Source organism: Colius striatus, chromosome 1 (genome assembly GCF_028858725.1).
Source record: "Colius striatus isolate bColStr4 chromosome 1, bColStr4.1.hap1, whole genome shotgun sequence".
Classification (NCBI taxonomy): Eukaryota; Metazoa; Chordata; class Aves; order Coliiformes; family Coliidae; genus Colius; species Colius striatus.
In genome coordinates, this window is record NC_084759.1 from 66368975 (window position 1) to 66390409 (window position 21435).

The 21435-nt window shown below is 42.6% G+C and overlaps 1 protein-coding gene across 1 annotated transcript in view; it reads right to left on the minus strand.

Moving 5' to 3' along the window:
- Positions 1 to 668: 668 nt before the first annotated feature.
- Positions 669 to 21435, minus strand: part of EIF5B (eukaryotic translation initiation factor 5B) — a 40436-nt gene continuing 19669 nt past the window's right edge. Inside the window, exons 7-24 of the mRNA XM_061997809.1 lie at positions 20313 to 20408; positions 19076 to 19162; positions 17824 to 17913; positions 15237 to 15532; positions 14493 to 14600; positions 14250 to 14360; positions 13299 to 13366; positions 12204 to 12345; positions 10635 to 10766; positions 9782 to 9964; positions 9480 to 9641; positions 6940 to 7071; positions 5510 to 5641; positions 5329 to 5405; positions 5049 to 5213; positions 4012 to 4150; positions 3368 to 3529; positions 669 to 2449 (exon numbers count right to left, since the gene is read on the minus strand). Coding sequence (XP_061853793.1) covers positions 2342 to 2449; positions 3368 to 3529; positions 4012 to 4150; positions 5049 to 5213; positions 5329 to 5405; positions 5510 to 5641; positions 6940 to 7071; positions 9480 to 9641; positions 9782 to 9964; positions 10635 to 10766; positions 12204 to 12345; positions 13299 to 13366; positions 14250 to 14360; positions 14493 to 14600; positions 15237 to 15532; positions 17824 to 17913; positions 19076 to 19162; positions 20313 to 20408 — 2390 coding nt within the window. The 3' untranslated portion in view covers positions 669 to 2341. The remainder of the gene's footprint in view (positions 2450 to 3367; positions 3530 to 4011; positions 4151 to 5048; positions 5214 to 5328; positions 5406 to 5509; positions 5642 to 6939; positions 7072 to 9479; positions 9642 to 9781; positions 9965 to 10634; positions 10767 to 12203; positions 12346 to 13298; positions 13367 to 14249; positions 14361 to 14492; positions 14601 to 15236; positions 15533 to 17823; positions 17914 to 19075; positions 19163 to 20312; positions 20409 to 21435) is intronic.

Here is a 21435-nt window from a genome sequence, read left to right on the forward strand (position 1 = left end):
CCTGCCCTGAGCGCAGCAGGGAGGGTGGATGGGGTGGCTGCAAGTGGTGCATTCCAACCTCAGCCAGGCTGGTAAGTTAAAGGCTGACTGTTCCCACTGGACATTGGCTGGTCAGATAACGTGTCTGTATCACTGCATCTAATTGTAGATGAGTCTACAGAGAGAAAGGGAGGGAGATCTTACCTGCATCAAGGCATCTCCCTTTCCACCAGTCTCCAGTTCAGGTCTTTCAGAACCCCTTGAGTTGGTGTTGAAGCTGCCTTTTGCTTTTTTTCCCCATTTAAGAAAACACCAACTGTTGACACAGGGGAAGGTATTTGCTGAAATCACGTATTCTACCAGTTAGGTTTCAAGCACAGAGCTCTGGGTTTGGGGGTGCTGCTCAACATAATACTTGAAACTAGCATTAAAAAAAAAAAGATAAAAAGGACTCCAGCACTACTTCTAGCCAACCTTACCAACTACATTTTCATCCTCCCTTCATGAGCTCTGCCTCAAAAGCCTTTGAGTACCATAGTCAACAGATACTGCTTCCTTATAAAAAACCTTCACCAAAAGGCTGTAAGTTCCACAACAGCAACCTACAAAGTTAGTTTTTACCTGTGGGAAGAACACCCTTCCAGGAAACAGTTCGAGGAAACAATCAACAATACGTCAAGACCACAATGTTTGGCATCTGAGTTCTTAAGAACTTCTTTTATTAGTGTAGGTTTCATGATTGCATAGTTTGTAAAAGGAAGGGATAACAATGAAATGCAGAATCCTCCCTGCGACGGTTCTGTTCTAAACACCTGCCACAGCCAGGGATGGGCATTTGCACCATACTGAAAGATCCTTTCCAAAGGTCAGTTTTGAAGTCTAACATTATACAACAACAAAATCCAGTAAGTTAAATTCCCTTGCCAGAGGAGGCAAGGCAATGTGCTTTTTGTAACAGAGTCCACAATCCCAATTATAAAATTCAGATCTTTCCACCAAAAAACTAAGTGACATCAGGACTCTGATCAAACTGCTCATCACAAGTGAAATGCTTGTAAATACGTTAAATGCTAGAGTCCCAACTGCATGAAATATCATTATCAATTTTGTTTCAGCTTCTGCTTTTGACACGTCTTTCTTCAGCTCCTCTCAGCAGGAGCTGTACCAGGACACTACCTGATCCAGGTTACACCAAGCTGTCTGTTGTCCTAGGCAGAGAAGCACAAGGGAAGGAGGAGTGGGAAAGGGCCAGGATCACGGGCCGACTCTTGGTGTTATCACAAACATCAGCCAAAGGCCTTTGGAGTTGGTTCTGTCCCACGGTGACTGACACGTCCACGGCTTTGATGCAGCATCCCCAGTCAGTGCTGGTTTCCAGGCAAACCCTTCTGCAGGTGCTTACAACAGCTCTGGGCAGCAGCAGCAGCTGGAGAAGAGGTGTCCCCTCTCACCTCCTCCCAGCAGCACCTCTCTGGGAACTCTGCCTCGCCCGCCCCCTGCCCGCAGCTCCAGCGCCTCAGGACCCCCTGGGACCCCCGCTGCTGCCACACACAGGGCAGCGGGGCCAGGGGAGGCAGGGCCGGAGGGCAGCGCAGGGAGATCCTCCAGCACAGCATGGCCCGGCATGGGGAAGGAAGCTTGGGTTAGTGAAGCAAACTGTAAAACGAGGGGGCTGCTGTGTCCATCTCCTTTATTTGCAGCTCTGCGTTATAATTATTACAGGTCGACTTTCATGAACTGTACAAGCAGTAAGAGGTGGCCAACTATGCTTTACATCATGGTTTCACACAAAGCAAATACAGAAATATCCAATTGCCTAGTTTTCTATTTAAAAAAATTCCTATAGGCACAAAGCAGAAGAATGTTGGAAAAGAGAGTCAAAGGAAGAGGTAATGCATAAATAAAGAAGTACTTCTTACATCAAAAATGTCCCAAGAATCACAAAGTCTGCAGAAGCTTGGTTAATCAAATACTGCAGTACTGCTCTCATCGGTATAAAAGTGAAAGAGCTTTAAGTTCTGTAATAAAAATTCAATTTATTTTATTTGGGAGAGAGGGAGGGGAAAAAGGGTGGAAGGAAGGTGTAAGAGAAGGAAGGGCAAACTTTAAAACAGCAGCCAGTATTAGAGGAGGAAGGGCAGTAGGAGAGGTCAACAGGCACATTGGAACCATGGGAACATGTAAATTGACCACTGTCAAACCAGTGTAAATTTCTTGGTTTCTCATGGAAAACATTTTATCCACATTTTTCCTCCCAAACATCTATCCAACACTGTCTTCAGTACACGACTTTGTTGGTAACTGTTAGAACAGGAATAGCGTGTGTATTCGTTCCTGCCTCCCCATTGCTGTAAAAAGTTACCTAGATGATTTCAAACACTTTCTTCAGCTCTACTATAAGTTGCCAGTCAGACTTCTGCATTTCATCCCTGAACCAGTCCTTCAGAGCATCGATGGACTGACGGCTGATCTGCAACACAAGACAAACCCATCAGAAACACGGGCTTGTACATTAGCAAGGTGGCTTATATTGTGCTGGAGGGGACTCAGCTGCAGGGGACAGGAAAGCTCATCCTAAACTCAAGTGTGCTCCCGCACTGCTGTGTTGACAACCCCTCTCTTGCCCCTGCTGGAGACGGTCCCCTTCCTTTGCTCTCCCCTCTCACCCTGGTGACAGAGCACCAGAGCACAGACCTTCTCCTGCATCGTGGGGCTGAGGCAGAGCCTGTGGCCACAGCAGAGCACCTGCCCACCCCAGGGCCCCAGGCCAGCATCACCTGCCTGCCTGTGCCACAGGCCCCGTGGCCTCACCCGAAAAGACCCCGGCGGGAGGTGCTCACCCTCCCGCCATTTGTGGGTCTATGCCCCCAGCATGGGAGTGACAGGGGGTGTCCAACTACACACAGCTGCAGCATTTGGGAGTGTGGAGAGCTCCTCTGCCTCTGACAGTAGGAAACTGAGCAAAGGCTCATTTAATCCAAGCTCAGTCTTCCAGAATCAGGAACAACTAAAACATTGCTGTTTATTGCACAACTTCAAACCCAGGCAACTGTACTGTCACAGGGGACTGCTGAGCTGCTCTGAGCACCAGCTCCACACAGCTGGAGGCAAACAGCTCATTTCCTGCTCTGCCCCCTCAGGTGCAGCAAGCTGCAGGGCCTTTTCAGCCGTGGGACTTCTGTCCTCGTGTCCTCCTGAGGGGCACAAGGCTGGGGGCAAGCCTACAGAGAAACTGAACTGAACGACATCACGCGTGACCCACTGCTAGTCTGTCCATCTCTGAGGGGGGTTCCCAGCATACAGTTTCTCAGGCTGCACGTTGCATTTCCAGCGGGAGCCAAGTGCCCCTGTGTTGTAATCCCTGTCCAGAACCGCAGATGGCTCGTACCTTGCTGACGAGGATATCCGTTGCTTCAAAGTGCCGCCCGTACATTTTCGGTGATTCACCAGGAATAGGTTCTATTTTGACACACACTTCTTGGCCTTTTTTTGCAACCTCCACCGGCTTGTGGTTTATTTCAATACTTGTAACTATTCCAATTTCGACAAACTGCAACACAACACGGCAGCTGTGAGGCACAGGCCCAGACAACCAGCGCCCCATGCGCCCTCTCCTCCCCTCCTGTGCCCGGCCCTGGTGGCACAGCTGCTCTGGCACCCAGCTGAGGCTGTAGGCACCATCCTCACGCTTCAAGGGGACACGTGGTTGTCATCCCTTACAACACTAGGAGCTGTCTTCCCCCCCATTACTTTCTATCCTGATACAGAAACTGCCGTGGGGGTTGGTAGGGAGGGAGGCTGACTGGCAGCACCCTTCAGCTGTGCTGCCCCAGCCCCACAGCAGGGCTAGACTGTTCCAGCACAGAGCAGCACAATGGCTTATCACTAGGAAAGAGGCTGATCCCAAAGTCAGCATCTTGTCCTCTCCCGCGACCTCATGTGCCATGGGAAGGCACATGCCCACACTTCCTGGTGCGTCGTCCCAGGAACTACACCAGGCAGATCAAACATCCCCCAGGCAGAGGCACTTACGTTTTTGCTAGGTACACACATGGGGGTGCCTTGCTTCACCTGGCCGGCCTCCACCACGACACCCATCACTATTGGGTCACGGGAGTTGAATATGAACTGGGGGAGTATTTTCATCTTGCAAGGAAATACTGCTACGTGCCTGGAAGATGACAAAGAAAAGGCATTTTGAGATAGATACTGGGACAGTGCATGTAACATTGATAGTTCTGCCTTCTCCTAGTCTTCTTGGGCATTTATTCCAACAGTGGACAAAAACCCCTTCTCCAGTCTTGGTAATTCTAGTCAGTACTTGATCTTCAAGAACGATAATCAAGCATGGCTGGCATGGATTTTATTGTGACTGGCTTGGGCAGTCGACTAAGACCAAGAACAAAGAAGAAGTAATTTTACAGTATAATTCTAGTCTCAGAAGAGCACGGGAATAGAAATCTTATTGCCTTGACTCATCATTCAAGATGTTTGTTTGCAAAGTGAATAAATATCTTAAAATGCTGAGGTATTTAAATTGAGACCAATATGAAACGAAACACACTTTATTGTGTCTGTCCTTACTTTACTGAGGATCAGCCAATAACAGGTTCCAAAAACAAATTTAAGGTCCCTATAAATTCTTAAATGATTGCATATTCATGTTACTGCAGGAGGACTTAAGCCCTGCATGTTGGAATTGCATAAACATGAAACAACAGAATCCAAATCCCTTTAGCTTTGTAACTCTGCAAGACTAACCCGTCTGTCACGAATTGGGAACAGAAGCCAAGTATACAAAGTAAACCTTAACAAGAACACTCCCTGTTAGGTGAGTTTTAGCTAAATCTTGTAACTGCTGCACAACCCTCACCCCACTAAACCTAATCTGAGATGTACACAATTAGACTAGAGCTACTGTACGATCCTCCTTTCCTTCCTTTCCATCAGAACAAGGTGCTAAATAATAAGAAAGGAACCAAGAAGCTAAATGCTGTTTCATTTACAACCGAACGATTAAGGGATGCTGTTAGTCGGGAAGCCCCCAGAATAGGATTGTTCTTACTTACTTGAATTCCTCTTGTTTCTGTTTTTTGTAGTCCTGTCTATATTTTGTGAAGGCATCAAATAAGTGATAAATAATTTCAGCGCTAAAAATTCGGACTCCTAAGCTATCAGCCATTTCCTGTGCATCGCGCTCGATCCTCACGTCAAATGCCAAAATGACTGCGTATCTGTGAGGAAAAAACGGGTCAGGTAGTGCCCTGGAGAGCCCTCAGAACCAGGAGCCAGGGAGGGGGACCTGCCAAAATACTCCCAGCAACGTAGTAAAGCAAAGCAGTTACTTACTGGGGGTCGTGCTCCAACATAACCGATGCCTTCATAACGTCTTTTTTATGGACAGGACCTATATTAATTCCTGAATACTGTTGAAAGGGAAAGCCACATACGTCAGTCACTCATCTCTGAGCCGAAACAGTTAGCAACTCATATGCAGCAGCACCATCAGATACAGCGCAGCAGTACTTACTGGCACTTCTGATGTTTTAAGAAATTCAAGTAATGCTTCTAAAGAGCCTAAAGTAGAAGCCTGCACATAAACACCTTTCTCTTCTAATTTGATTGCATTCAGTGTTTGCTTCAGTTCATGTATTAGTTCATCCTGGAGGGAAAAAGGAAACAAGGAGAGAAAGCAAGCAAGTTTTAGTTGTATCGCTATGCAAGCCTCGGGGTACAAAGCCTTTGGTTTGTGAGCTGCTGAGAGCACACGAGGCCCACAGGGACGGGCACCAGCTTAGGTGTGCGGCACAGGTCACACGCAGCCCTGGCACACACCGCTGCTTGTTCCTGGCACTGGGAAAGGCTCAGCTGACCTAAGACTGGAGGATTTTGCAAGAAGGTGATCGTGTAACACAAAGCAGATGCCCATCGTGGGAGTCGGGGACATTTCTCTGCGGACTACACGTCACTCCCCCCAGCACTCAAGTTTCTGCTGGCAAGAGTGAGCCAACACGCACCCCTTGGTGTGTGGCAAGATCTTTGGTTGCCCAACTGAGGATCACCAATAAAGGCAGACACTCCTAAAACCATGAGCTAGAAAAGATTCTGGAGGCTTCGTAGGCCTAGGTACAAAACAGATGATGCAAGAGCAGCAAGGCTGTTTTGCTGCTTTCAGAGAAGTAAAAAAAACACCAAACATTAAGAGGCCTTTTAAGCCCAAATGCTTTGTCCTGTCCTCTAACAGACGAACAGATGTTGCCATTTACTTTAAGCCCTCATGTACCTACTACTGGCAGACTTTACATACATACTCATATGTACCCAGAAACAAGGTCTGTATTTGGAGGTCCTAAAAGATTCACCTCCCTTCAGAGGCAAAGGTAAGTAGACAGAAGATTAAAGCAACACTATGGTTAAAAGTAAACTATCAACATGTGATTTTCTTTTTCAAACCAACTTCCCAACTTTGGAGAAAAAGAATACCTCCCCTCAGATTTGGGTTTAGGATATTTACCTTCATGCCTCTGCCATTTTTAAGGTCTAAACGACAAAAGAAATTTACTACAGCAATCAGAATTGCAAAGTTGACTTAAGACAAGTTTGAACAACTCCACTAGCAGATATTTGCCCAATATAATTGAAATATATGTGTAAATTACTCCAAACACCAAATCAATAGTTAATGTACAAACTGTCCTATCTTTGCTATTCTACCAGCAGAGACACCCCAGCACCATATTGGGTAGAAAACCTAGGGGTCAATACACTAAACCCTCCCCACAGCAGTGTTTTCCATGGACACAAAGCTGCAGAGTGTTACCTTATTTTTTTTAAATGCAAACCAAATAAACCCATCCCAAAGCTACTTCTACACTGAGCTCTCAACGTCTCAACGAGCTTCATCACCAGGAGCTCAGTTCCCCTCAGTTAAGTGTCTCACTTCAGCATCAAGCGTCTCACCTTGAGGACCGGCACTTCATCCTCTTTATAAGCTACAAGCAACGGCAAACCAGCCAAGGTTTTTTCCAAATCCTTCCCAAGAATCTTCACTCCTTGAGCAGCAACGACCTCCTTGTGCTTTTCGTACTGGTTCTGAAAGGGAGAACACACCCTGTTGCAAAGGGCTGAGGGAGCTGACCCACAGCGGTGCCACGCAGCTGATCCGGACTTGCCGCCAGCACACGCAACGCAGAGCGTGACGGGTGAGTCCAGCAGCTCCCATCTTTCATCACGGACCTTCTCTGCTCTGCATTTGCACCTTCCAGTCTGCCTGCTCCTCTCCCTTCACATCATCCCACCACCACCCCTGCTGAGAGGGGCAGGTCAGGGGAAATGATCTGAAAAAGAGAGGCAGCAGCCACAAGAAGGAATATATGCTAGAAAAGTGCAGGCAGTGATGGGCAGCTGCTCACTAAAAACCAACACCCACAAATTCAGCCCTGGAGGGAAGTAAGGGGAAGGTACTGACAGCTCAACTAAAGCACTAAAGCTTAGCTGCCATGGCCCAAGGCTCTGTGCAGGAAGAACTGTCCTATCTCCCACCAGAGGCTCCCATCCAATCTTCTCTTTGAGCTCCATGATTAATTTCCCAGGTCTCTCCCCAACCCAGGGGAACCTCGAAGATCCCTCGTCACTCAGGGCATGGCTGCAAGGCATCACAGCCAGTTATTCCTAAAGACCTTTAAATCAACATTGTAAGGATTTTCTGGTTTGTTTGGGTTTTTGGGAGACATCCCATCCTGTTCTTGAAACTGCAAAGCAGCCTCCTTCCTCAGCAAGCACTTTGTTCCTGCAAAGCCCCCACCCCAAAATCTGAGTCTTATTTCAAGGATGACATCCTCATGGACAGGCTGAACTGAAATGTATCCTCACAGCCTGCCTCAAAAGAAACCCAGTTTCCCTAGATCCACTCGCATAGCTGCTAAAGGTTGTCAAACCCACTGTTGTTCGGCACGGTGCTGGTACCCTACATCCCATCTCCCACCAAAGGGCAGAAACTCAACTGAAGACCCTGTTGATGGGAATCTGTGACCTGTTAGATTGCAGTTTAGCCCCACAAAACAACCTTTCAACATCAGAAGAGTTTCATACACCAGTTTACCTTCTGCTTTAAATAAAGGGATGCAAAATGATTCATATTTATAAGTATATAAATGGTGGGTGTCAGGAGTTCGAGGCATCCCTTTTTTCTGTTGTAGCTAGCAACAGGACAAGGGGTGATGGGATGAAGCTGGAGCACAAAAAATTCCATTTAAACATAAGAAACTATTTCACTGTTCAGGTGAGGGAGCCCTGGCACAGGCTGCCCAGGGAGGGTGTGGAGTCTCCTTCCTTGGAGGTCTTTAGCAGGGGGGTTGGACTAGATGATCTCTAAAGGTCCCTTCCAACCACTACCACTCTATGAAACAGACAGAAATGCTTTCAATTACTTCCTCCTGGTAACAAAATACATTCAACAGCTTCCAACAAAGCAGAGAACGTAACCTAAGTACAAGGTTACATACGCAGAGAGAGCACACAAGAAAGCTGGCTCTGGCAGTGATTCGTGCTGCTTTACAGGAGAACTTCAGCTTGCAAAAAGGAACCAGATTAAACCCCAGGGACTACAGTGGGCTGCAGGGTCAACAGTACCCAATGAAATGAAGCACAGCACAACTGCCACAGCCTTAGATTAGGACCCTGATACTCTTTTCCCCCTTTTAAACCAAATGCTTAAGGCCTGTCCCGTTACATCTCCCTAGGTTATCTGTATGGTTTTCTTTGCCTCAAGCAAAATCTGTGCAGACACTTATTCCTTTCCTTCTCAACAGGAAAAAGCAGAGCAGCTCTTTTCATCATCTTTGAATCATATGTATTAATATTCATGTACACATTAATGTATTTATAGCCTTTCATTTCTGTGGCTCTCCTCCTTTCACGAGAAGCAATACAGGCAGAATCTCTAATTCAGTCTCTTAAGACTGAGGCAGCAAAATCTCCAAAAAACTACTTAAAGTGACAAAAAGCTGCAGATTTCTGCAGAGGTCCTGATCATCACCACTCACCGGCTGCTCCTAGAAACTCACTTGTCCACTTTTCTCAAATCTAATCGTATGTGATTTCTGTTATTAAACCCCTCTTTTACTAGTAACACATACCTTAAGTCAGAAGACCCTGTACTAGCATGCTCCAATTTCCATTTAAGACAGGGGCCTCCCTCTCAGATGCAGCCACAGGCTTGAACCCCTATTAAAACATACACATCTCGATCCTCAGTGCAGGAGAGCCCATCCATCCTTCTCTGTGCTGCTGTCAGGACAGACACAGCAACAGGCACCTACAGGTGCAGTCCAGAAGACATTTGGTGTGTGCCACCTTCCCCTTGAGAGCATCCTTAGCCACAATGTAACTGCATCCTACCACAGGATCAGGCTATTTATAAAGCTTGGGTTTTTGGGTTTTTCTTCTTCCCCTGGTTCTAAATCTTTTCTAAATGTCAATATACTAAGCAGCTTCCATACCTTAACTCGGAGCTCCTTCATAGGAGGAGGTAGCAGAAGACCTCTAATCTGAGTTACTATAGGACCTTCTACCCCAGGAACAATAATGGTGTCTCCTTCTTTCAGGCGCCCGTTAATCAAAATAACATCTATGGTAGTGCCCATGCCTGGCAGTGCTTTAACCTGAATGAAAGGGAGAGAGAAAAAAAATAAGAGTTACTCCCTATTTAAGCACTTCAAACACCCCTTTGCTTACCATTGAAGAAAGGGGCAGGGAAGGGAGAAGTTCCTAGAAGAACCTGAAAGAACGGCTGCTGAATTACCTCCATGACTTGAGCTCTCAGCTCCTGACACTCAGCCAGTCTCTTGGTCAGCATAGTTTGCGTTAGCTCCACGAGAAGAGCTATCAGACTTCCCATGCCATCCCCTGTGTGAGCAGAGGTAGGTACAAGAGAAACAAAAGTGCGGGGATCCTTATTCTCATAAAACAAGGCAGCGTTCAAGCCCTGGAATCAGGATCAATAGTTACATAAGGAAAATAGATATATACACACATCAGCATTAACAGTAACATCCAACCCCAGGCAATTACTATTGCATTTTTTAAATCCTAATTTTAAAAAAAGACAATAAAAAAAAAAGCCCCACAGAAGTGTTGTTACTGATGGTGTGCTACGGGACACGAAGCCTCAGCCCACCCTTGGAAGCGGCGTGGGGTAACTCTACAAAGCCAATTACCACATCTAGCTTCTAGGCAGCATTGTGTGTTGCCAACAGAAGTTCCCAGAACTGCTGTGATTTAAGCCCTGCCAGCGTCCGAGGGAACAAGAGGCAGAAAGGATTCTCTCAGGCGATTCCCAAAGACAGAAAGAATAGGGAAGGAAAACTTATTCTGCTCTTCTGGACTCCACTGACCACGCACAGCAATTAGCTGCTACTTTTCTCCAAACTAGCTCTCTAAGGATGGAGCAGTTAAGAGATCGGATTAACAACAAAGTTTGGGTTATGAGAGGTAACCACCAGTGTGCGTCAGAAGAGATGCAACAGTTTGACTGATATTCCAAGTTGGTTTGTGGAAAGAAAAAGAAAACAAAACAAAACCCCAACCCACACAGGCCACACCACCAGCCCATCACCTTCAACGTTAACCAAAGAACCTTGAATACTCCAGCCCACCTGCTTTGCAAATTCCACTATGATAGCTTTCGCACGTTCTTCAAATTCATCTTTCGTATTCTTTTTCTGCTTCTTTAAGGTGACAGCTACATCTGTATCTGGACTTTTTTTCCAGTCATATAACCTATCAATCTTGAGAATACAGTAACATGTCATCTTATGCAGCTTACTGAAGAGCATCTTCATGCATATGCCACATTACCTACGAGAAATACTTTACCAGCTGACATAGCCAGCCATCTATTTGCTCCAGTAATCAAATTATATCTTCCTTTTTTTTATTAGCTTTAGCTGCTATATTTATCTCTGCTTATGTATTTACCCAATGTCAGACAATATTTCATGAGAGCAATACTACTTCAGGTTTTAAAAACTCGGGTTATAACCACCTAGGTTCATATGGTAAAGCTGATATACATTAATTACATCAAAAAGGAAGAGACCTATATTGAGCTTCACATGCACAAAAAAAGGATCAAATTGGGGTTTTTTTTCCCCTGAAACTGTACTAGTTTTACAAAGAACTTTTAAAACTTACTGGTAAATTTGGACTCTTTCCCATATCGCTACAGAGAAGGGATCACGGGGGGGTTGGCTCAAGAGACACAACTGCATACTTCAGAAATACTTTCCTAAATCATTTTTCAAAGCAGGGTGGACTTATTCCAAGAAACTATTAAATCTGCTGTATAAATCAAAAACTACATCTTTAGAAAATAGACTGTAACCTGGTCAAATGATAGAACTATAACCTGAAACGCAAGAACTTTTGGCTCGGGCTCACTGTAGGCCTTAATACCTCTCCACCCAATAGCTTTTTTTAAAAAGCAACTCTTTTCAGCACTGAGATAATGGCCTCCCTGCTTCCAACAACTGTCAATCTTAATGCTCGTTTCATTTTTTTAAAGCATACTGAAATTTTTACACTACACATGAATACCCTTCTTGTAAGTTCTCTGTCAGCATGGCAGTCAGCAGCCAAAGTCCTTAGACATGAGTAATTTCCTTATTGTAACTCATGTAAGCCAGCATAGCCAGCATAATTTCTCATGCAGAGGATTTCTAAAAACAAGGCTGAAAATAACTGCCTTTAGCATCTAATATTGCAGAGCCTGAAATACTTCCCACCAGCAACTAGCATTGCTGTTTCACAGGCTTAAAAGCCAGCTTATCTTCAAGTCAAACTCACAAGTATCAGTAGCTACAAGAAACACTCGAAGCTTGTCTTTCAATTTTATCAGAATAACACACACAAATCCATATTAAGCAGGTGCAAGAAAAAAAGCCACAAACAAAAAAAACTACAACTGAAGCACAACTTCCAGAAGTGTGAACAACATACAGAGGTTGCATAAGGTAAAGAAACTGATCAGTACGGGCTCTGAGAAGAACCGACAGCTTGCTCTGCACAGATCCTGTAAAGCCACAGCAGTATCGGGGACATGAGAAAAAAGCAGCAGGGAGGATCTAAGAACAATTCAAGTCCATGCAAGAACACAGAAAACTGTCAGATGCCAAAAACACTATTAGAGCAGAAAAACATACTACTAGAATAAAAAGCTATCTTACCTTATTGAGAGCTACTATAAAGGGGCATTTCTTGGATTTCAACAGATTTATTGATTCAATTGTCTGTGGCTCCAAACCGTGCATGATGTCAACTACAAGTATAGCAATATCACAAAGTGAGCTTCCTCTATTTCTTAGATTGCTGTGGCATTAAGAGAGAGAAAATAAAACAAAAGTCAGTCATACAGCAACAGAATACTAATAAAAAACATCAAATACAATGTCAAACTTACACTGACCAACAAAAAGCTAAAGATGATCGAGTAGTTTTCCCCTCTAAAATGAAAACTGTGGAAGAAAACATTCAAATCACACTGTGTAAATTCCATTTAACAGAATATATTACAGTATGTGTAAGCAAAAAGAAGAAACTATTATTCTCCCAAGAGTAAGGGGTATAATGCCAAGAAACTGATCCAAATATTATCAAGTGCCTCAAGACACAGCACTTCAATGCTTGCAGGGGTTTGAGAATCTCACGTCAAACTCTAACCCTTTTGCTCAGAGATTTCACCCCAAGCACTGCCTCAGTGAGCACAGCTGCATGTACCACATTTTAGACTGAGGAGCTGATACAGTGGCTGGCCTGCATGTCACTGGTGTTCCTAAACAGCATATGAGCTCTGCTAAGAGTCATCTGACTTGTGCAATTGGTGACTTCCAGCCTCATGAACTCGGTCACCTGAGCTAGGCTGCTGTGAGCTGGAGGCAAGGACTGAAGTTTTTATTTTTCATAGCAGAAACCTGAAATCCTCACCTTTTCTTCTCCAGCTAGCTTCTTGCTCCTGTCTTTCCTCTTACACTAACTATTGAGAAAAAAAGTTATTCACACACTCTTTCAAACATTCATGGCTCAACTGGCATGAACACAGAAAATTAATCCGATATAAAAGGCCAGCAATTAACTAGATATACATAGCACCTGCAAACTAAGCAAATTCATTTATTCTTCTGCTTTAGGTTTGTTGGTTTCATGGGGTCTTTTTTTGCAAGTGAGAAGAAACACAAAGGATTAGACTTAGCACTTTGCTGAAAATGTATTCAGCAGCTTTAGCCATCACTTCTGGGAAGTACTATATCGTGAGAAATCATTACCTGAAAGACTCATGTCCTGGAGTGTCGATTATCAGCATGCCTGGGATTTTTATGTTCTCTCTGTCAAACTAACATTTCACAATATTAGCCACCTTGTAAAGATTACACAAGAAGGAAGAAAAAAAGAAACAACAAAAATCCTAAGGGCTGGCAGCATTACTGACAGTTTTCACTTAAAAAAATCCAGACAGATCAGTCAAAGCTCATTTCAATATGAAAAAACATAAAATTATGCAGAACATTCCCCTAGATGTCGAATGGCCAGAAGCTCAGATAAAATTTGTAAGACAAAGCAGCCTACAGAGGAAAAAGTACTTGAAGCTCGTGAGATTTATCATCCTTGTCTTGAACATTTCCTCCTCTCCACTGACTTTACATTTTTAATAAATGGAGTAAAATCTAGAAAAAAAATCCCATCACTACCAAAGTTTTTCAGTCAGCTGCTGCCACAAGCAAAATAGGATATGGCATCCAAAACAAGCAATACAGAACAGTTACTGTTTCTGTAACAGTAAAATTCAACATCTAAGAATTGGCTCGATTTCAGTTTACACAATAAAAGTAAGTTTTTAACAGCAAATACACTCACCAAGTTTCAAAAGTCTCAATTTACAATCGAAACACTGATATTGAGTCTATGTACATAAGTGTGCAGTTCAGAACATGGTAAGCAGTACTTGTGTATTTTTGTGAAGAAGTGGCAGCTATCAACTAGTTGATAGTTAAACTATCAACTAAATTGGCAAATTCTATCAACTAAAATGAAAAATGAGACAGCCTCCCCTGAGGGGCTGAGGATAGGAATTAAAAAACAATTAACCCCAGGATTAGAGATGGGGCAAAAAGTACATTTGCCCACATCAGGAAGTCATACAAGGCCTTCATCAGTTTTTACATTTCTTTTGGGTTGGTTTGGGGTTTTTTTAAAGTTTTTGACATGCTCTAACTTACATTTTTCACCATCTTGGTTTGCTCATTAATAGCTTCAAGCGGGACATTAGTTGCACCAATCTGTTGAGTGATACCACCAGCTTCACTGTCCTGTACATGAGTATGACGGAGCTAAAGATAAGAAAAAAAAAAGAAACAGTTTCATGTAAGAAATTTAAATCATCCCAAACAAAACATCAAACGAATCCACACCTATAAAAAAGATACACAGACAATGCAATGCCTTCACGTTTTGCATCTTACCTTATCCAAAATTTTGGTCTTTCCTGTGTCTACATGCCCCAGGACACAGATAACTGGTGCTCTGAGCTTTTCAGTATTCATATTTTTGCTGTTTTCAGCTCGTCGCTTCTAAGTAGAAGATACACAAAAACTGGTAAGTATAAACCAAAAACCATAGCTCATCTCTTGACTTGATTACATAAATACGTAAGACAGAGTTAACTGTGGGACTTAAAAGCTCAAGGCAATTCAAGGTCTGCTATCCCTCTTTCGGCAAATCAAAAATTTACAACAGTTAAAAGTGGGTTGGTTTTGGTTACAGTCTGTAAGGCTCAGTTATTATGTCCACTAACATCTAGCTTTGTTGATGGTGCATTCAGAAGCAGCACCTTGAGTAAGGAAACTGAGGACATTAGCAGCCACACAAATGATTAACATTTTAGAAATTTGTCTTTTAAAACTCTGAAGTATCTGTCTGTAAAGGATAATAGCCTCTTTCTCCAGAAGGGGGAGAGGCAAAAGAGGAACAATGCTGAAACATCCGTTCCTTGTGACCAAGTTGTTTAAAAATCTAACATCTGAGCTTCAGGGAAAAAACAAAAGGGGTCTTTTTTTCTTAATTAGCCCAATTTCTGGACCTGTCTAAACATTAGTAACAACAGAACCATCATTCTGACAAATACGGTTAAAAGGCCTTTCAGTGAGCTGAAGGTGTTCCTCTCACAAGAGTCAAGCTCTTGTTCAAACAAGGTCATGTCCCAGTACCTCAATTCTCCGCTTAGCTTTGTCATAAGCACGTTCCTCCTTGGTGCGGTCGTCGTCTGAGTCATACTCAGAATCGGAGCTGATTTCCTTGCTGGGCTTTTTCTCCATAGACTGTTTTCCAATAGCTTGGGAGTCTGCCTCTCTCTCATCCGAAGTCTTTTCATCCTCATCTTCACTCCCTTCACTGTCTTCAGATTCTTCGCTCTCTTCTTCCTCTTCCTCATCGTCTTCCTCCTCCTCTTCTTCCTCCTCCACTTCGTTTTGTTCTTTGACTTCAATGTGGACAGGTTTGCTCTCTGTCAAAAGAAGAAATCCACCAACAAACCTAAGGTTACAATTCTCTATTGAATTCACATTTGTGTGGAAAAGGGAAACAACAACAAACAAAGAGAGACTACTGTAAGTGAGAGCAGAAGAGACTATATTATAGAACTACAGACCTATAGAGACTATGCTATACTATAGAAGAGTGAGGTTCCATTCAAGAAGCACCAGTCCAGATGATTTTTCAACTTTCAATATTAAAACAAAAAGTGTTTCCTGATTAGAGCTGTTGACTTGTGTTTAGAACCTGTAAAAGCAGAGTGAGTTTGGGAAAGGAAAGAATTATATTATCAGCACACTTACGCTGGACGAATTTGCGAATCATAGAATGGTAGGGATTGGAAGGGACCTTCAGAGATCATCTAGTCCAGCCCCCCTGCAGAAGCAGGTTCACCTAGATCAGGTCACATAGGAACATGTCCAGGTGGGTCTTGAAGACCTCCAAGGAAGAAGGAGACTCCACGACCCCTCTGGGCAGCCTGTGCCACTGCTCCGTCACCTTTGCAGTGAAACGGTTTTTTCTTATATTTAAGTGGAACTTTTTGTGTTCCAGCTTCATTCCATTACCCCTTGTCCTGTTGCTAGCTACTCTAGAAAAAAGGGATGTCCCAACCTCCTGACACCCATCATTTAGATATTTGTAAATATTAATAAGATCCTCCCTCAGTCTTCTCTTTTCTAGACTAAACAGCCCCAGTTCCCGCAGCCTCTGGAAAGATGGTCCATTCCCCTGATCATATTGGTGACCCTGCACTGGATAAAGTGACATTCTTTAAAACTGTGCACCTCAAGAGAAATCAATGTACTGAGACTTTTCAATAGAAAGACAAAATACTTAAAAATTCGACAAAATATGGATTTTGGTGTATTACTGATGAGCAATGCACATGTAAACAGAAGTAACCATCAGAACAAATGGTCTTTTCTGCATTTCTAAGAAAAAACAAATAACATCTTAATGTTTTCCTGGATTGTTCAGAGAAGATTAATATTTTTCAGAGGAATTCTTCGGTAAACAAACAAAAAGAGCTATCAAAAAGTAATTTTCTGTCTTTGAAAGCTTCCCATTTATCACACTTAGAAAATCAGAAGAGACAAGCTAATGAATGTTTTAAAGCCACACATTTTCTTCTGTACAGAGCTGAGATGAGGCTCTCAGCTCTTATTAGTTATGTTTCTTTGCTATGCTTAAAGTCCTTCAGCTTAGTTATATGCCAAATCAAACTGCCAGGAAGGCTCTTTTTCTGGACCACACTGCCCAATGCTTCAAATCCAAGTAGAAAGAAGAGGGATGTGACAGGATGTCCCCAGGACAGCGACAGACTAAAACAGCCATTCAAGAAGGTGAGTGGACCTTACTACTCCAAGGAGAACAAGTCCAGCACCACAGGAACACACACACACATGTGCCAAAAGGAAATCCATACTGCTATACACCTATGTATACAAAGCTTTGTTCTTTGAAAGCACAGATTTCAAAGGACCTACAGGGCTGAGCAAGCTTTGACCTTAAGAAGCAACAAACACACATCATGGAAGCACCAAGAACAGTAATCAACTCCTGTTCAGGAAGACTTGCGGCAACACGGCTTTCTCCACCCCTGTAAGGAACCCCCTGAGAAGGTCTTCCTGCATTCTTGCACAGCTCTAAGTGCCCCACAAGCACGTGGGATTTTGTATATTCCCCCAAGAATATGAACGTTCTGGAAATATTTCCTTTCTGCTGCACCTGCGTCTTAAAATAGTAGATGAGAGGAGGTGCCTAGAGCTCATATAATGTATGCACACTAACCTTCACTCCACCTTAGTTCCCTACTTCCTTGAGAACTTGTCTCACAAAAATACTCTCCTAGATATTATTGCAGTAAAACTGCTATGGCTTTGAGATGGTTGCTAGAGAAATACCACACCAGCTAAAAGGTTTTCCTAAACTCCCAGAGGTAGTTTAAGTACTTATTAAGAAGATTTTTACTCCCATAAAAACTAACAAATTACAACTGATGTATTTCAGGTGATATTCATTTTCAGTGCATATATGAGTATTTCCAAAGGGTGACCCCGAGCAGTATCTGTAGAGTTTCTGAAAGCTCTGCCTTTGAGAGGCGGATCTTGCACCTGTTTATCATGGCACTTGCCTCAAGATTCATCTAATGGGGCAGAGGGAGAATCTAAACATGATATTGTTTCCTACAGAAACGAAATAACTCAGCCCAAAGAAACCTCTTTATCAGAAAAGGCATCTGATGCTTATTTACATGCCCACCTTTTTCTCCATCTTCATCACTAACCATGGCTTCCCAGTCATCCAAACCTGCGTCTTCTGTGTCTTCTTCTTCCTCTTTGTCTTCTGAAACTGAGAAATCCAACATTAAATTATGATAAAAACAGTCCAGCAACATACAACATTTTTAGATGCCTCTTCCTTTGTCATCTGCACCTTACAAGTTTGCTGCTACCATAATTCTTTCCAATTATCTCGACATTCCGTGAACAGAATACGCTGCTCACTTAAGAAATAATCTTCAGTTCTCTGCACAGAATCTTAACAGTGCTAGCATCTTTGCCTAGCAAAACACATTTTTGGAAGGCATAGCTCAACTACTCATCTAACTCCTGTCTGCACATCACGTGAGAGATGAAAAAAACTGCAGCTCTCGGACAAATGGAAGGAATGCAAAATATTTAACCCTCTCCAAAAGAGACAATAAATGATATTTATGGTTCAGCACACTGAGCGTCATGAAATTTCAGCTCTTTAAAATGAAGAGAAAGTTCCAGACCACAAGAACTGTGACTGGCAAATAACGTTCTGCCAGTGAGCCCTTCTCTTCCATGGTAATAGAACTGTTCCTTCAAGAGACAAGTCAAGCTAGAATTAGAGTACACATTTAGTTTTGTTTTCAAAAAGCTGGAAGTTTTGTCAGTATTTGTCTGCCTTAAGAATAAGGGTAAAAACTGAAACAGTCTCCTTGCTCAAGAAGATCTCCAGTATAATGTGATTTTGCCCAAACAAGTACTGCGTGTAGGCAAAAATGAGGGTAACAACCACTTGCTAGGCTGACAGTTTCACAAGTGAGCCCATACCCACTGCATTCAGCACTTGTGAAAGCAAAATCATTTGGATTTAAGAACATAATCATTGTGATTATTGCAGTATCAGTACTAAAAGTAGTATATTTCCTTTTTACCCTCACCTAACTGCTGACAAAACAGCCCTTTGGAAAGCAAATGAAAAGTCAGGGAGCTAATCGTAAGGCACTGAATAAGATGCTTATTTGAGATAGTTGGCTAAGTCAATTGAACATGGAAGTTCACCCAGAATAAGGGACCTTTACAGTCTCATTTTGAGACTTCATGCCTTTTTATTGCATAAAATTTCATCAGTTCCTCCTTTAGGAAGAGAAGAAACCCAGTAACTACCTCAAGAAAGGATGGCTGCTCAGTCCCCATCCACCATGGCACCATACCTACCACACAGTCTTTAGCAGTTTGTGTTTATTAGCAGAACTACTAACCTGGCTCTACTGGAAGAGGAGTCTCCTCTTTTACTGGTGTTTCCAATTCCACAGCATCTTCAGCTGGAGAAGTGACTTCCACACTTTCTGAAATTGCCAAGGAAGCAAATTGTTTGCTACATTCTTCCAAAGTGCAAACCAACCTAGACATACAGCTTCACATTTAAGTTCTATTTTTAAGCTGTGCTGTTACAAGTAAACAAAACCTGACTTTATGTAATACTGAACTAACTGAACTCCCACTTACAGAGCTAAAACAAAGCGAGTGTATATATGGCTTCTCTGAAAAACATTTGGCTTTCTGAGCAGTTGGATTTATGTGATAGGTCAGTTATTGGCTAGGAGGATTATTATTGCTTTTAAACATTAAAAAACACCCCATTGCTTTCTTTAAAACAAAAGAGGAAATGAAGTAACACCAATGAACTATCCATTCTTGCTCTACTGTTTCATATATTAAAAAAACACTGATACAATTCATATAAACACCATTATCAATTCTCTACAGACACTGCTTAAGTGGTAAGCAGCCACATATCTCACGTTGAATGTAGAAAACCCTAGCTAAATAGCAAAAAAGCTCATGCAAGGAGGTTTCATTTTTTTAACTAAGGACATCTTGAGAAGAGTCACAGCAACATCCCCACAGAAAGGCCACAAAGCACAACAGTAAAAAATGTTCACACATTCAATCTGTATCTAACTAGTGCAAGAAATTCTAAGTTTTCAGAAAATGCAAGCTCTCCAAACTACTCACACCCTGGAAAATGAAAACTGGTTTTATATACAACAAAACAAACAAAGGGTGTCCAACTGAAAAGTACTAAAACTAGGATCAATCCTCTTTCACCCTGAGACATCAGCTTAGATTTAATTACAAGTCATTATTACTTACACTACATTGTATTTAACCTACATAGGCACACAAAGAATTCAACCTCACATTCGTAAGCCTTTATGTTCTGTACATCTCCAACACTGAGAAATTCTAAAGAAAAACCCAGGTTAGGCAAAAACACAACAGTCAAGTAGACGGTTAAAACAAAGGATTAAGTGAGCCAGCCTCCAAAACAACTTTAGGATCCTAATGCATCAGCACTTGCAAGTGGGGGCAGGGGTGTGAAAAGAAGCTCACAGGCACCTTGAAGTGCAATTAGCTTAGGATTAGCTGATTTACTCCACAAACACTTCCGGAAATCTGACTAATCTATTAAGTATCCCTACAGGCAAAACACACCTTCTTTATTTTCTGGCTGCTGCTGCTTCTTCTTCTTTTTGTCTTCATATATTGGCCTCTTCTTTGGCACAGAGTCTTTGGATGGCACTTCAACACCTGCAAAAAGAGGAAAAAAACTCTGTTAGAAAGAAAATCCAAGCGATTAATTACTAAACATAAGCTTTAGTTTAAATGAGACCACATTTTCCAGAAATACAAGATAGAGAAAGGAAAAGAGTAGAAAATAGGTTCAATGCATATTTTCCCTCTTTGTGAAGTCTGATTTCCAAAAGCTGCAAAACTTGAGGAAAGTATAGTTCTTCAGATACTCTGAATGCCCTCAGAAAAAAAAAGCTAGGTTACTAATGGGGACTGGGACAAAACAAAAACCAAATCAAATCAATCTGATCCCAAGACCTCAGGTTTGAGGCTATCACATACTTACACAGGATTTCATGAACACACATACCTCAAGTTTAACCAATTTAAAGCCTACTATGCTAAAACTCAATTAAAATCCATCTGCCAGCCATCCTGTTTTCAGACAATCTGGAGCAGTTAAGAGGCACAGCTCTTCTAAAAGCTTAAGGTTGTTCAGTAGATAGTATTAGCCCTTTTTCTCAGTGTTGGGGATTTTTTGTTTCCCTCTTTTTTGAGAGCATAGATGGTTTTGGGTATCAAAATAATGCCAGGTTCAATTCATCAGCTTCACCTTCACCTCACCACAAAGACAGCACCTTAATGTCAGAAGGGATTCAGTTAAAAAGAGAAGTTTGGTGCAAAGAAAAATCAATAAATTAATTGCAGCTGTATCTTCTGAAACATTCAAAATTCCTTCACGTACTGTGTGTTTTACAGTGTAGATTTGACAAAAATCCAGTTGCAGAAGCACACAAATAAGTACAGCAATGATTGAAGAGAAATAGCCTTGGTGTATGTTTAAGAGTTCCAAACATTGTACTAGCTAGAGAGACTCAGACCCATCCACCTACCAGCAACGTGTCAGACAGAACTCTACAAATACAAATGAAGGACGGTGACTACGCAGGAATTCATTTCTTGACTGAGCCACAAACAAGTTTACCAGGAACAAATAAGGACATGAGCTTACAATAGGTTTTGGGCCCCTCTCTACAAGGAGGAC